Source organism: Dasypus novemcinctus, chromosome 15, assembly GCF_030445035.2.
Source record: "Dasypus novemcinctus isolate mDasNov1 chromosome 15, mDasNov1.1.hap2, whole genome shotgun sequence".
In the NCBI taxonomy this organism is placed as follows: domain Eukaryota; kingdom Metazoa; phylum Chordata; class Mammalia; order Cingulata; family Dasypodidae; genus Dasypus; species Dasypus novemcinctus.
The window spans coordinates 95,103,628-95,119,966 of NC_080687.1; the positions used below are offsets into that span (position 1 = coordinate 95,103,628).

Sequence of the window (16,339 nt, forward strand, 5' to 3'; positions counted from 1 at the left end):
GGTTCTCACGATAAGCAATGCCTTCCCCTCCTACTTCCTGTCATTCCCCCTAACCCTTCAGCTCATTCTCTATTATTTATATACAGAAAGGTCATTTGCAGTTCTCCCTGAATGGATGCCAAGGCTACCCAAACTTGCTGTGGAAAGTCATCAAACGTGAGTATAAAGTCAGAGAAAGCACTGCCAATGGCAAACGGCCTCATGCTCTTGGCCTCCCCATATCTAACTGGGCCCGACACATGGTGCAGCTTCCTGCACACATGCTCAACACAGCCTCCAGTTACCAATCCAAGCCCACCCCACCCCACCAGCCTAGTTTACTCCTCTCTCCATAAACTCCTTTTCCCATCCTCAGCCACCTAAGTGCCTAAGACAGACTCAGGATGACAACTTTATTGCCTTCATATTCCAGTCCTCTACACCAGAACAAGGCTGAAGCCACTCCAGGTTACCAAGAGATGCTGGTTAGTTGACTTAAGAGTATCCTGGAAGGTCTGCTCTCTTCCCAAATGGGATGAAAGAAAGAATGTGAAAATAACCAGATCATAAATGAGAAACATATTTAAGTTCTGCATAATCGTTATTGCCAGCCTTACCAAGGCACAACTTCCTTTTCTTTTTCCTGCTCTTTGTGACTTCCTTTTCCCACCAGAGCCAGCTAATCCAACCTCCCTTTTTAAAATCGTGAACACGCATGTAGTCAAAGATGGTGACTTGCCCTAGAAGGAAGACAAGGAGTAAGAATTTCTTACTCTAGTAGGAGGACTCCTCATCCAACCAAAAAGGATAGGAAGAAACACCTTGAGTTAATTAACATAACACAAAACATTATACTTAAGAGATGGACTCAAGGTATTTTCCCAGAGGGTTTGTGTTTCCCTCAATCTCCTGAAGTCAGGTACACAGGTATATCTCTTTTTGAGACTCTATGGGAGGGAAAGTTCAAGGACATTTCAAGCAGGTGCTTAAACAAAGGGGGGAGGGGGTGGTGACCAAACTGTCTGAAGGAATGATACATTACTTGGAACTGAAATATCCTTCTTTGGGATGACACTAGGGTTCTCCGCATAATAAAATGATGGCAAACAGTCAAACTTTGGGAAAATCCCATGAAGCTTTATGGGCAAGTGGAAATGTTCTGGATGCGTTTCAATTTAGATAAGCATAAGGAACTGCATTACAAGAATAGAATATAAATTGTCCCTAAATGATGGAGTACCTTCAGCAATTAGTGAAAACCCAGTGCTCTCTCCACTGAATGGGCAGGACATTGAAATTCTCCTTCCCAAAGTCCATTTCTTATCATCAGATTCCCTCTCTTTCTCTCCCTTCCATAAGCCCCCAGGGACTGCTGGCTGTGTGCTAGCCACTGTGCATGACCCTGCTCAGAGGGGAAGCCCTAAATGTCTGTGCTTGGGTCAAACAATGGGAAAAAAGCAAAGAACAGGAAAAATAAAGAGGAGATCAATAAGGAGAATAAAAATCCCCTGGGAAAATCTAGAACTGACTGCAGAGAAACAGCTCACCTTTGCTGATGGGAAAGTGAGAGGAAGTTCAACATTAAGACAATCGTGAAAAAATATTAAGAGAATGTGACACTGAAATATTCTTTCCTAACCACTGCAATGTCCAACCTTAGTAGAAGTTTTTAATAACTATTGGAACTGACTAGTGCTTCACAGCATCAACAAAAGGCACTCAAGTATAGAGCTACTTGGATTAAATGATGGGATGAAGACTAGACCAAGGCAAAACTTGACCTGGGGTCAGTCAGTACTTAGTCCAGGATATACCCACCCCTGTTCCTTCCATTCCCCATCTGCATTCCTGGTGGGAGGCAAAATGCATCATGGACACACATGCTCTCTACCCCTGCTGAGACTAGTTGTTCAGAAAAGGATTGGTCTATTTGGGTCCCACTAGGTTTCTAAATATGACAAGGCTTAGTACATCACCACTAGTCCACATCATGCAGAGGCAATATGATAGAGTGGAAAAGCAGGGCCCAGCCATTTACCACCTAAGCCATCCAGGCCAGCACGTGACCTGCTGGCAGCTCCAGGTCCTGCACCTGTAGACTGTGCCTCATAATGCTCACCTTTCCCTAATACCTTATCTGGATCCTGAACTCCTGAGGGCAGGACCTTGGCTTAGTTCACTGCTAGTTCTTTGCGTGCCATGGTATGTACTCAGTAACTATGTGCTGAATGAAAGGAGTAACAATGACACATGTCAAACACCTCACACCGTCCGGTTGCAGTAAGGCCTCAATATGTGGCAGGTTTCATGATCAGGAAGACCTGCATTTCAGCAGAAGACACTGGAGATCCTGGATGATCCTCCAATTGTACACTGAGATGGAGTGGACACGCTGTTTCCCCTAGAGGCTCTGAGCCCTGCTGGGACTCCTGATGCCACGTTCATGGGTGGGCATCTGTCTGGTGAGGTTAAAAGTGTGTCTGCAGCAGGACACTACCTTGGTCTGGAAACATCCCCCCATAGACTTATGAGTTGCAAGGGAGGATTAAAAAAGCAGTAATTACCCAGTGGGGAAATCGGGCCACACCTTTCCCAGGTGAAGGAATTACTACCACCAGGGAGGGGTAGATTGGTGTGGCAGGCCTCCAGCTGGGGCACACCGGGGCAGTTTTCCAACCAAGAGTGCAGAACCCCAATCTAATTATGAATCATCAGGAAACCTCAGATGAATGTAAAATGAGGAACATTCTATTGGAAAGGGGGTGGGGGAGAGCAGGGACTGTGTCCTTCAAAATTTCAAGGTCACAAAAGTTAGTTTGTAGTATGTTCCAGATCAAAGGAGGCTGTAGCTACACCCCAATAAATGCAACACCAATCCCTAGACTAGATCCAGCACTGGAGGGGGCAAGGCTATGAAAGACCTTCCTTCCTTATGGAAGGAAGATTAGATGAAAGTATTTTATCAATGTAGATGTATGAAGGTAATATTGAAAGGTAGCTCTCTAAGATAAAATGCCTGTTAGTAAAAAAACCCACACTGAAATGGTGAGGAGTAAAGAGCTATGGTATAAGAAGCATACCCTCTAATGGTTTAGAAAAAGAACTCTGTGTGTATGTGTTGTGGGCATTAGAGGGAGGGGAAGAGAAGAGAAGGAAGGGGGAAGTAGAGATGGAGTAAATGGCAGTACAAATGGAGTACTTGTTAATAATAGGCAAATATGGGTAAAAGAATAAATGGATGGTGGGGAGCGGGGCATATGGGAATCCTGTACATTTTTATGTGACAGTTGCATTATCTAAGTCTCTTTAAAAAAAAAAATAGAAAAAAAGAATATATGAATGTTCCTTGAAATGGCTTTTTTTTTGGGGGGGGGCAATCTTTTATAAGTTTAGAATGATTTCCAAATAAAGTCCTTAAAAAATAAAACGTGCCCGTGCAGAATCAGCAGCAGCAGTGTCTGGAATGGAGAGCTTGATGAAGTGGGCCCAGGGCGGCCTGCATACGAAAGGCTTCCTGCTGCTCCATGATGGGCTGATGCAGCAACATCTCCACCAAAAGGTGGGGGTGCCCGATTCTGCCTAAGACCACCCCCTGGCAATAACAGACCAGAAGAACAATAACAGCTACCATTTATGGTGTGTCCTGTGTTGCAAGACCTTTCCTGCATCATCTCATTCCATTTTTATAACAGTTATTATTTTTAGGGAGCCACCCGCTGTGAAACCTATTTACAGCCTCCCACAAAATGGCGGATCTCACAACATGGCAGATCTCACAACATGGTGGAGTTCACAAATCTGCCCTGTCATTTCCTTATTCTTCTTCCTCCCTGCTTCTTTGTTCTCCCCTTCCCGCCATAACTCAGGTGACCACAGCAATACGCATGCACAAGGTGCGAAACTCTGCAGACCCGGCATGAACTTTCAGCCAGTCCCCTCCTTGGACGCCTGCCACCCTCAAAACCAGCCTATCACCTATGTACACGTTCCCTTCCCTCTCTATATATCCTCGTGTTTTACCCACAATAAACGAGGCTTGATCAGAATCCTGTCTTGCCTCCATTCTTTGTGTCTCTTGTCCCCATCTCTTGTCGTTTGCTTTGTTTCTAGATCCCCAAGCTTGGTCAGACGGGAGATGTCCTGTCATATTGGCCTGGCCTGTGGGCGGGTCTGGGTCAATTATTCTCACCCAAGTTAACAGAAAATGAGGGCAATTAACTGGCCCATGGTAAACCCTTGAGCTGGGAATGACTGATACCCAAAGCAATTGCAAGTCACTCTGCTGGACAACTAACCCATACTCTCAGGGGACAAGGCTCTGACCTTTATTGCCCCCTTTTCTCCTATTTCTTTAGCACAGAGACTTACCAGTGTGAGACTGCACACGGACTGACACCTCAGGGTATATAATTTGGCTTGTGTACAATCCTGCCTCGACATTGGCCACTCTAAGCCCATTCGACAAGAAGGGACTTAAAGAGTGTTCCTCACTCAAACCTCTCTCCCTATGACCAGGGTAAGTTCATCTTTTTAAGCCCCTCTAGGTTCATCCCTACTTTCATGTCAAAACTGCCTTCTCCACAGCCACTCAAATTTTACTTCATGTAACTCTACCCACCTTTCCCTGTTCTCAGATAGTTCTGGTAGTTTCTCTTTGATATATTCTTTTCTTTTCTTTTTTTTAAGTAATAATAAACTTTATTTTCAGAGAAGTTTTAGCCTTACAGAAAAATGATACCAGAAGGACAGGTCATTCCATACGACCCACCACAACCACCCATGAATCTTCAGGGAACGTGGCAGCCAGATGCCATGGGAGGCCCTGGTTAGACTGAGCATATCCTTACCTCACACCCTGGCAACATCTCCAGCTGAATCTGACCACTGTAGGAACAAGGGAAGAAAAAAGATAGCAGGGGAATTTAAAGCACAAATGCTTCAATGTAAAAAGAAGGAGTCTGTTTTTGTTATTAAAAGGTAAATGTACTTCAGTGCAGAATCTTGTAATTCTAAGGCTTCTGCTGATTCCATGGGATAAAGGTTTACAACACTTCTCTTGCTAATATCATCAATTAATCTAAAGTGTATGAGGTGGAAAGACATAAGCAAATTTATTAAGCATTTATTTATAATAAATTCTACCACTTTGGGTCATCTTTAGTTTCAAAAGTTAGTATCTCTTTAGGATTAGATGATGAAAAGTTTATGATAAAATTTCAAACTACACAGTATTTTCCTATCACATGCCAAAACATAATTTTCCATTTGCTATATCTAAATCTAACTTATTTGCTACCTAACAGAAATTTCTGAGAAAGCCATCATTTTCATAGGTATCATATGCTAAATTTTATTCTAGAATTTTATTAATTTACACAAGCAAGTTAAGTTGTTGAGAGTACTACATTATGGAATATGCATAAGGGAATTTGGTTTTAATAGGATCAACTCTGATTTACACTAATGCTTTCACTTCAAATATAAGAATTCATAAATAATTTGTGATGCATTTTTATTTTTTAAATTTTCTAATATTTAGAATCTGAATATTAACCAGTGAGATTTTTTACAAAGAGCTATAAAACCAGAAATCTCAGAAAGTGATATAAAAATCACAAAGCCATTTTAAAGGATAGAAATGCATTCATGTTATACATGCCTATTGAAAATGCTATCAAACTAATGATCAGAAATCCTTGAGAGAAGAAACCAAGATAAAGGCAAAACAGGACATCAGTATTCTACATGTTTGAATGTTAAGGTTGTATAAAATCTAAATCTTTGAAATGTAATACAATGAGTGCTTAACAAAAAGAAAATCAAAAGAATAATGCCTGACAAAGTTATTCTCAATAAATACCTAATAATTTTTTCAAAACCCACACAAAACACACACACACAAAATCTGGAATATCCAAAGTGTATATAAATGTTTTTATTATTAATTTTCAGCCCCATGCCACCAGAAATAAACAACCTCCATCTCTTGAAGTGCCATCTCTTTTTAAGAAGCAACAGGTGGGCTGGAAAGTCTCCTTTTTGTAGTTTTTTTTTTTTTTTAACCAAACTAGGTTTCCAAAAAAGTGTGGGTGTACTGGGTGGCTTAATGGGATCGGATCCTGAGACAGGATGGTTTGTGTATTTGGGCTAGGGTTTTTCCTAACTGCTGGAGGGTAGCATCCTGGCTGGTTTTTCCTAGGAGTCTGAGATTTCCCTTGAAGGTTTGAGTAATTGGATGTGGTCCGTTAAACAGAATTTCAAAAGGTGAATAACCCCAGGACCTGGGGAAGCCTCTGACTCTAAGGAGTGCTAATGGGAGCAGGTTTACTCAGGGGAGGACTTTTTTTTTTTTTTTAACAAAACCTGGCTAGGGTGGTTTTGAGCGTTAGGGTTTTACTTTCCCTGAGCTCTGGGGCTTATATGCTCTATGGAGTTTTCACTTAATTTGTAACATTTTGCTAGCTCTTGGATGATGGCTGCTACGAAAGCCAGGCCATTGTTGCTGCTTATGGATAAGGGTATTCTGTGCCATGAAACTATTTTTCAGAGCAAAGCTTTAGTTACTTTCTTGGTGGGAAAGGCCTTGACCCAGCCCGAGAAGGTGCGCATTATTACTAATGAGTATCTATACCCTTGACTCGGCTTTATTTCTGTGAAGTCCATTGCTAAGTTTTTAAAAGGGGCAGTTCCTGTGTGCTGGATGCCCACGGGGCCTGGGGACCTCGGGAGGGGTTGTTCTTAGGCAGGTTTGGCATTGGCCACTAACGGTGGTGCAGGGCGAGGCCATCCGGCACTGTAGTAATATTTTCTGAGCAGGGCTCTTAAAGCAGCTTTTCCCAGGTGGGTGAGCTGGCGGTATTGTTGAACAAGGGTGTGGGCGGTCCCCTTTGGGATGAAGACTCGGCCACCTGGGAGTAGCCAGTTTAGCTCTGGTGCTTTTTTGAGATGATGCACTTTAGGTACCAAACTTGTTGCTGGCAAATCCGAGCCTATTTCCATCTCTGAGAAAACTGCTGCTGTCTGTGAATAGGGTTTGAACTGGGCAAGAAAGTGGCCTGTCCTGGAGGTCGGGATAGCTGGCATACACTTTGTTACTTCTGCACAGTCATGTTCAGGAGTTTTTCTTTTGGTCTGCAGGAAAGTGGCAGGATTCAGGAAAAGGGGTGGGGGAGTGTTTGAAGCCCTGTGGGAGTTCAGTCCAAGTTAAGTGAACTTTTTTGTTGAGTTTTGGGATTCTCCTATTCAAGAGCAAACAGGGATTGGTTCTGGGGAGCCACCCACAGGCAGAAAAAAAGGATTTTTTTAAGTTCAGACAAGAAAATCAGGTGGCCCCAGGTCGTAACTGTCCCATTAAGAGGTACTGGCAGCAGCAGAGTGTTTCAGGGTGAAGTATTCCTCCCTTTTCAGGGTGGCCTTTTGTGATTGGTTGGGTCTGGATTTTTTAAGGCTGCTGTTAACAGGAAGACCTACTATTTTATTCACTTTTTTGCTTCCCTTTCAGCAATTTTGTCCTGACTGATGAAAACTGCTTGAGACTTTGAGGAGCTGGGAAATGTTTATTTCTGTCAACCCATTTAGCTTTCAAAGTTTCCATTTGATGTCTGATGCCTCCTGGGTGATGAGAGCTGCACTGACCATTCTCTGGCTTTCCAGGGCTTCTGGGTTGAAGGGAGTGTATATCCAGAAGGCTTTGCAGAGTTGCTCATAAAAATCTCCCAGAGGTTCTTCAGGTTGTTGAGTGATGGAGGCCTTGTAGGCTGTGTTTGTGGGCTGCCTCGCTCTTTCTTGTACCCCTCTGAGGAGGGCCTTTTGCTACCACTGAAGGGCAGCCTGTCCCTGATTTGTGTTAAAGTTTCAGGCTGGCTGAGCTTTTGGTGCTGCTTCTGGTGCCCATTCCTCTGGTTTCAAGACAGTTGTGGGGGCCTGTTCTCACAACCAGTTTCTGGCTTCCATGAGGATCTGGCATCTCTGCTCCATATTGAACAGGTTAGGAGGAGCTGGAGGCAATCACCCCAAGTGGGGCGGTGGGTGTGGGAAACAGACTCCAGGAGGTGGATAAGACCCTGAGGCTTTTCTGACTGTGAAGGGGTGGGTGCTTCCAGTTTAAGAGATCTGCAGGTGTGAAGGGCTGATGGAACAGGATTGGCCTCCTGGGTTGCTCAGTCCCATCTGCACTGATCTGGGTGGACCCTGTGTTTCATGGAGGGGCTTCTGAAGTGCAGGCTGCACTGACTGAAGTCTCTTCACCAAAGGGACCTCAGGACCCCCCTCAGGGCTGATGGGCCTGGGGGCCTGAAGGTGGAGGAGTCTCTGGGAGATCTGCCTGTGGAGGCTCCAGGGCAGGGAAATGTTCTGGAATGGCTGTACTATACAGCAAGAATAGTGGGTTTCCTTCTGGAGATTTTTGTAGAATAACAGGTTTTCAAAGTCTGGCTGTTTGTGTTACTAGGACCCTGCTCTGACCCTTCCTTCCAGCACAGAATCGAACCTCAGAGGGCAGGGTTTGGGCAATTTCTAACCACGAATTGAAGTAGGGGAACTGAGCGGGGTGGCCGGGGCTTCAGTGACTGTCTGCTAAACTGCATGAACCTTGGCCACCTCTAGGGTTCCCTGAGGGCCAATTAACACTAAACTTAGGCCACTCGACTTTGCACAGAGTCCGGAGAGTTCTGGGGGACATACCATAATCCCTGGAAAAGCCCTTTTTGAAATTTTTTAACATACTATCTAAGATGGTGAGTTTGGATTGTGATGATCCCATCCCTGAACTGGTGTCATAGGTCAAACAAAGGAGGGGGGGCCCTCACAAGGCCACTCAGATGTCTGCTTGTCCGTGTTTCTCAGGAGAACTTCACCTCACCTTAGCTAAGGTGTCATGTAGAGTTTGGATTATCCACTATGCCAGATGATATAGCTGCTGAGTGTAGGTTGGGACCCACTTGGGCGCCATAGCACAGGCCTTGGGGCCACAGACTGGATCAGCAGAGGCCTCTGCAGTCCCCAGTCATTCACTCAATGGACTCAGAGGGTCCACAGTCCTGCCCAAGGGACTGCCCTATCCTGGAATCTCGAATCTCGAGATTTTGGGAGGTGATCAGTCTCCACTTCTGTCTGGAGATGGGCCTGACTGGGACTCAGAGCCCTGGGGCCTTACCTTTCCAGCATCTTTTTATGCTGTCCAATCCACCCCTCCACTGAGTCAGGCTGGGTCAGAGGACGTGGTCCACAGGGATCCTTTCCCCGAAGGAGGCCCCATGAAGAGGAGAGGTGGGGCTGCCTCCTTCATGTGGAGATCTCCACCAGCCATGCCTGCCAGTCCCAAACCAGAGGCTCAAAGGGCCAGCGTGGTTGGGTTTCCCAGTCAGGGAACCAAATGTTGCAGCAAAGCTGGGAGTTCTGAGCAGCAGAAAAACCCAAGTGGTCCTCAGAAGAGCAGAGGAACAGACTTAAAACACACAGGCCCAGAGGAGAGTCACTCTCCAAATGCTGAACCCTGTCTTTCAGTTTTCATAGGTTTATATAAGATTTTATGTGGGGCTAGCTCTTGCTCACTGACTAATGTGTTGCTAGGTGGAATTTTGTAAGTGGGGTTACAGAAGCAGAAGGTAGGTGCAAGGTCATGCTTTTGTGGGTTGATTTACAGAAGCGGGGGCAGGAGTGGTTTGTTAGGTCACAGAAGTGGGGGGGGCCGGCAGGAGTGGTTCATTTGATAATCTCCTGCAAGGCCTTGTTCTCATAGGCTGATTTACAGAAGCAGGGTGCAGGAGAGGCTTGTTAGGAAATTTTCTGCAAGGTTATGCTTTTTATTTCCTAACAGCCAGGATACAAAGGAAAGAATTATATGTAAATCAGAAGGTAATGAGATGTAACCCTCTCTTTCTACCAAATTCCACTTTTGGTGGTCAAGAATATCCTGCTGAAGCAATGAAGTAGGAAAACCAGCTTTTACCAGTTGGCTGGGCCTGCACAGAAGAAGCCTCTGGCTGTCCGCACTTCAACTTGCTAATTAGCATAGTATATTTCCCACCCAGGGGTGGAGTTATCTGTCCCTTTCTTGGTCACCCAATGTATGTGTAAGCATGATTTCCTGAACATACCAATCCTGCAATTATATAACCAGCTATGTGTGCTCATCCATAAGCAGAAAAACTAATGCATAGTCAAAGCAAATGTTAAGTAGTAACTTAGGCATTTAAGCAAGAGAGAAACTGCAGCATGGGGAGTTGGGTCTGAGTCACTTTGCACTGGCCTTGGCTCCTTACCTCTGCAGACATAATAAAAGTAGGTTTGCCTAGCTCTCATGTGAACGTTTTCTTCATGCCATCTCTACTTATCCATAGAGGCCCTGCTCTGAGGCCTAACAACTATAGCTTTCACTATATAGGAAAAGAGAATAACTGAGAAGTATTTAAAATGACTAAATTCATTTACAGAAGCTGAAACATTAGTACAGACTAGATCTCCTATTCGTTCAATCCCCAAATGTAATGGGTTCACACACACCAACTCAAGTAAACCTCATACACCGAATATCTCAATCTATGTAAAAGATACGCCAGGAACTTAGTATTTCAATTTAAAAATCCACAAAAAAACATTCATAAAGACTATTTCATTTATTTAAAAAACTGACTGAAAAGGAAGGAAATATAGTTTCTGAACTGATAAGGCCATAATTATCCAATTAATTATCAATGATTAGTAGTAACGTATAAAGTTTAGTTTCAACAAATAAATAGGTTACTAGTTAAAACTTCTTTCCTTTCTAACTTGGGGTATTTGTGGGAAGGGCCAATTATCTCTCTTCTTCATGCTTAGCAGTGTTGTATACCACTATAGTTATTTACATTAAACTTCACAGATAGAACCCAAACAGATTAAAAAACAAACAAAACATTGGTATAGTCTCTTGTAATAATAATAGCCACCATTTACAGAATGGCCCCTATATGTTAGATATATGTAATCTCAGTTTATTCCATAGACAAGGAAAATAGAATTTAGAGAAATGTAGTGATTTCCGAAGGATGCACAGGTATTACATGAGGAAACTGGGATTCAAAACCAGGCTTTGTCACTTCAAAGACTCCTGCTTTTAACCACTAATAATGCTTAAAATGTTGCTTGCCAAAAAAAACAAGAGTCAGTCACCAACTGCTTCCACCTCATTACAACAGATTATTCAAAATTGGACCTGTTCAACATTTATTTAGCACTTAGTATACATTTCACACCCTGCAAGGTTCTGGAGATCTGGCCTCTGTCATTGGGAGGCTCACAGTCTATCTGGAAAGACAGGCAATAGAAATGCTTTGCTTTGTTTATTGAAGGAAGTAGAAAAAGATGGCATACAAAATAACTTTATGGGAAACAGACTTGGCCCAGTGGTTAGGGCATCCGTCTACCACATGGGAGGTCCACGGTTCAAACCCCTGGCCTCCTTGACCCGTGTGGAGCTGGCCCACGCACAGTGCTGATGCGCGCAAGGAGTGCCCTGCCACTCAGGGGTGTCCCCCGCATAGGGGAGCCCCACGCACAAGGAGTGTGCCCTGTAAGGAGAGCCGCCCAGCGTGAAAGAACATGCAGCCTGCCCAGGAATGGTGCCGCCCACATTTCCCGTGCCACTGATGACAACAGAAGCGGACAAAGAAACAAGATGCAGAAAATAGACACAGAGAACAGACAACGGGGGGAGGTGGGCATTAAATAAATAAATCTTTTAAAAAAAATAACTTTGATGCATTTTAACACATAATTTTCAAATCTATTATAATTGGGAGGCTTTTATTAATTGTCAGATGTAATGACTGAAATGAGTTTATGAAGTCTTTTGCTTTATACACAGGTTCATATAGGAATTCTGGATGCAAATATTACAATAAATGAAGCCAAGAGTTTCAAATGAATTGAGCAAGTGGAGGACCAAGAAAAGAGAATATAATTTTTTTTTTCAAACCTCAACGAACACCTGATGCTCTCCCATGTTCGTATGTTGCCCCTCCCTCCCCCCAATTTTTGGACAATATTACCCCTCTGCCCATCCCCAGCCCCCCTCAAACCCACAAAGCCCCACCCAAAGGTAACCCCTTGCCCCCATTTTGTCCCTTCTTTGTGCTCATACTTACCGCCAGCTCATCACAGATTCCACCCCTACAGACGTTAACTCACATCCTTCCTCCACCCCCTGATTTCATGTAAGCCTCTTTTCTGGTGTCTCGCTCTCTGAGGCAGTTTGCTTATTTCATATCATTGAGGTCATGCAGTATTTGTCCTTCAATGCCTGGGTTGCTTCACTCAACATAAGATTCTCAAGGTTCATCCATGTTATCACGTGTGATTGTAGTGTATTTGTTCTAACAGCCGAGTAGTATTCCATTGTGTGTATATACCACATTTTATTGATCCACTCATCTGTTGATGGACATTTGGGTTGATTCCAACTTTTGGCGATAGTAAACAATGCTGCTATGAACATTGGTGTACATATATCTGTTTGTGTCCTTGTTTTCAGTTCTGATGGGTATATACCCAGCAGTGGTATTGCTGGGTCATATGGCAAATCTATGGTTAGTTTTTTGAGAAACCGCCAAACTGTCTTCCAGAATGGTTGGATCCTTCTGCATTCCCACCAGCAGTGGATGAGTGTTCCCCTTTCTTCACATCCTCTCCAGCATTTGTATTCTTCTGTTTTTTTCATAGCTGCCAATCTTATGGGAGTAAGATAGTATCTCATTGTAGTTTTGATTTGCATTTCCCTGATAGCTAGAGATTTCGAACATTTTTTCATGTGCTTTTTAGCCATTTGTATTTCTTCTTTGGAGAATTGTCTGTTTAAATCTTTTTCCCATTTTTTAAATGGGTTGTTTATCTTTTTGTTTTCAAGATTTATGAGTTCTTTATATATGCAAGTTATAAGCCTCTTATCAGATATATGGTTGCCAAATATTTTCTCCCATTGAGTGGGTTCCCTTTTTACTTTCTTGACAAACTCCTTTGAGGTGCAGAAGGCTTTAATTTTGAGGAAGTCCCATTTATCTATTTGTTCTTTTGCTGCTCGTGCTTTTGGTGTGAAGTTCATAAAGCCATTTCCTATTACAAGGTCCTGTAGATGTTTCCCTACACTTCTTTCCAAGATCTTTATGGTCTTGGCTCTTATATTTAGGTCTTTAATCCATCTTGAGTTGATCTTTGTATAAGGTGTGAGATGGTAATCCTCTTTCATTCTTCTACATATGGCTATCCAGTTCTCCAGGCACCATTTGTTGGATAGGCCATTCTCTCCCAGTTGAGAGGGTTTGGTGGCTTTATCGAATATTATATGGCTATATACCTGAGGTTCTATATCTGAACTTTCAATTCGATTCCATTGGTCTGTGTGTCTCTCCTTATGCCAATACCATGCTGTTTTCACTACTGTAGCTTTGTAGTATGTTTTGAAGTCAGGAAGTGTGATTTCTCCTATTTTGTTTTTCTTTTTCAATATGTCTTTGGCTATTCGGGGCCTCTTTCCTTTCCAAATAAATTTCATAGTTAGTTTTTCTAGTTCCTTAAAGAAGGCTGTGTTGATTTTGATTGGGATTGCATTGAATGTGATCAGTTTTGGTAGGATAGACATCTTAATAATATTTAGTCTTCCTATCCATGAACAAGGAATATTCTTCCATTTATATAGGTCTTCTTTGATAAGAGAATATAAATTTAGGTTACCATGTTTATCATTCAAGGTTTAATAGCTTTAATTTAGATGGTTCCCTAAGCATTTATTTAATCTGAATTCTTCAATCACACTTGTGATAATGATAAAGTAAATCATATGTTGCTTCCTCAAGGGAGTCATCCTGGATTCCCAGCATGAATAAAGCAACTTTATTTGCACAGCAGGATGTCCCAGAAAACTTAAAAACTCACTGAGGAGAGCTAGGCCTTTTTAACTATGTAATGTCTGCACCACCAATTCACATTTCCACCCTGAAAGGATCACAAACTAAGAAAGTCTCCTTTAACAAATTCTCTGGTCTTATTTCTGACTTCTTGGGCATTTGTAACTAATTTAAAGTATTAGGATATATTCCTGAATATTCTATAGCAGCTTTCAAATTCTGACTTTGATGTTTATTCATAAAAGAAACTTGCTAATAAGCTCTAATGAGCTTTGCATTACTACAGTGGTATGTGTAAATCCACACTTTCCTGGGTTTAGGATGCTAGCTGAAAGTAGAAAGCCAGCTGTTAAATGTCGTGCCCTGGATCCTTGCGTGTGATATGGAAACCAGGGTCAGCATGTTCTGGAAAAGTACTGAGAGCTGCCACAAAATTGTAGCCTCAAAGAAAATCATAGTTTGGGTACCTTAACTTTTGGCCAGTTTGCAATAAAACGTGTCATATTTTCTCTGTTAAGAAAAGCCGTAGATGCTGTATCCTGGCTGCAGGACTTACTACAACTCATTTCCAGTCAATTACATGTAGTTGGTTGCTTTCATCTGTGGAGTTGCCTCCACCCGAGGAAAACACCTCCATTTCCTGGACACCAGATTTGTGGAACCAGCTTCACTTTGTAGGGGGGCCAGTGTGTCCTCTCAGGGCTCGCCCCAACCCTCCATGGTGCTCTCTGACTCCTCACAGGCCCAGGCCTGGAGCCTGGAGCCTCCTACTCCCAAGCCGTCTTCCTCCTCGCCCGCGGGGCCCAGTAGCCCCAGGGGACTACTAGCCTGGGGGGCCCTGGGAGCCCAGGGGACTCTGCTGGCTTCCCCTGGAGAACGTGAAGGGCACGAGGGGGCCTCCGCCAGGCGCCACTAGAGGGCGCAGCAGAGCCCAAAGATGCACACTGAGCTCTCCAGGCCTGGAGGGGGCGCTGCTGGGTGAGGCCGAGCAGGGGCCCTTCTGGAGGAGCCGAGCGGCTCTGCGGGGCTGCACGACCACCCGGGCCATGAGGACCAGCCTCTGTGCAGGACCAGGAGCCCAGGATGGCGTCCTCTGCAGCCAGGTAGCAGCTGCAGCGCTGCCAGCAGCTGGGATGGCCCAGGACCGAGACCACCCCAGGGAGCAGAGGCTTTGGGGACCAGCCCAGGTGCTCCCAGGCACCAGCTGGCAGCCAGGGCTCCTCCCACTGCAGAGCAGAGGCTCCTCCCTCAGGCGCCCTGCTCTCCAGGGCAGCTGCTCTCCCAGCACCCTTACCTTCCCAAAGGCTCACCCTCCCCCGCCCCCCACAGCCCTCCCCTCCAGGTGCCCCTGCGTCTCTGACCCACCTCCGACCCTTGGAGACATGGACCTCCCAGAAAGGGCCCCCCTCCCCCCTGATCTGTCATCCTTGCCTGCCTGTGCTGGACCCCACGGTTCCTGTCCCCCCTTCACTGTCATTTATCACCCTCATGATGTCCTACATACCTTATCTCCTTTCATCATGGAGGAAAGTTTAAGCCTTTGCAGAACACGGTTGTTACTGAAGATAATTTCTAAAGAACAGATAGAGAAGAGTTACACTCACAAGACAATCATTCCTTTCATTACCAAACTACCAACTTAATGCAAACCGAAAGCGGATTCCATGAGCGTCTATCCAGAGTACCATTTTATTCTTAGACTTGTACATAGAACAGTCTCAAGTAATGCCCTTGTTGGAGCCAAGAGACAAAAGGACTCTGCTTTCCACCATTCTTTCTTCTGTTTGATCAACCATAAATCAAAGCAAAAATACAGCTCCATAAAAATTACAACACTTGACTTTATTTTGGAAATCTTAGTTCTCAGGAAGTGCCAAAAAGTTTTATGTATTTCACCGCATATATTTGTTAGTTCAATACAAATATATGATCTCCCAGACTATCCTCAAATGCCCATCTTTCAAAAAGGACCTGGTTTTCTGGATTATTTAGATAATTCACTGGCTTTTTCAGGCAAGGAGGTGGAAAAGAGAAGACTCCCTTCTGAGCTCCAGGAAAGTCACCCTCCTGTGGTTTATAAAGGATGACTATCACAGCCGGCAAAATGTATTCAGTCTGCAAGTACACACTTGTGCACACACATGTACAAACACAACACACACAGAAACACACAGAGTTAACACTCTCATCAACACTTGACAAAGCAGAAAGCCTAAATACATTCAAAATTGAATTCCTAAGGAAAAATGACTTGAATCTAATTTTTAACAACTTAAGCCTTCAATATTGAATCTACTCCATAAGATCATGTTTCCATTTAAAAAGGAGAAAAGTTAATTCAAACAGAAATGAAACAGAATAATGTGGTGTTTTAGTTTGACATAGAGCTCCCAGTGCAAAGTACCAGAAAGGGGTTGGCTTTTACAACCCATTTACTAGGGCAAAAGCTTACAGTTCTGTGGTTGTGAAATAGCCAAATC

The 16,339-nt window shown here is 43.8% G+C and overlaps 1 protein-coding gene across 5 annotated transcripts in view; it reads right to left on the minus strand.

Moving 5' to 3' along the window:
* Positions 1-16,339, minus strand: part of LOC101426306 (leucine-rich repeat and calponin homology domain-containing protein 1-like) — a 128,348-nt gene that overhangs the window by 24,223 nt on the left and 87,786 nt on the right. For 2 of the 5 annotated variants that reach the window (XR_011645858.1, XR_011645859.1), the window contains 2 exons: positions 15,364-15,431; positions 4,827-4,863 (listed from right to left, as the gene is read on the minus strand). Coding sequence is in view for 2 of the 5 variants with exons in the window: in XM_058276681.1 (XP_058132664.1) it covers positions 4,827-4,863; positions 4,967-5,010 (81 nt within the window). In the remaining 3 variants the exon portion in view is untranslated. Of the gene's footprint in view, positions 1-4,826; positions 4,864-4,966; positions 5,032-11,133; positions 11,266-15,363; positions 15,432-16,339 lie in introns of those variants that run through there. The other 3 variants (XM_058276681.1, XM_023585628.2, XR_011645860.1) reach the window with 2 other exon arrangements.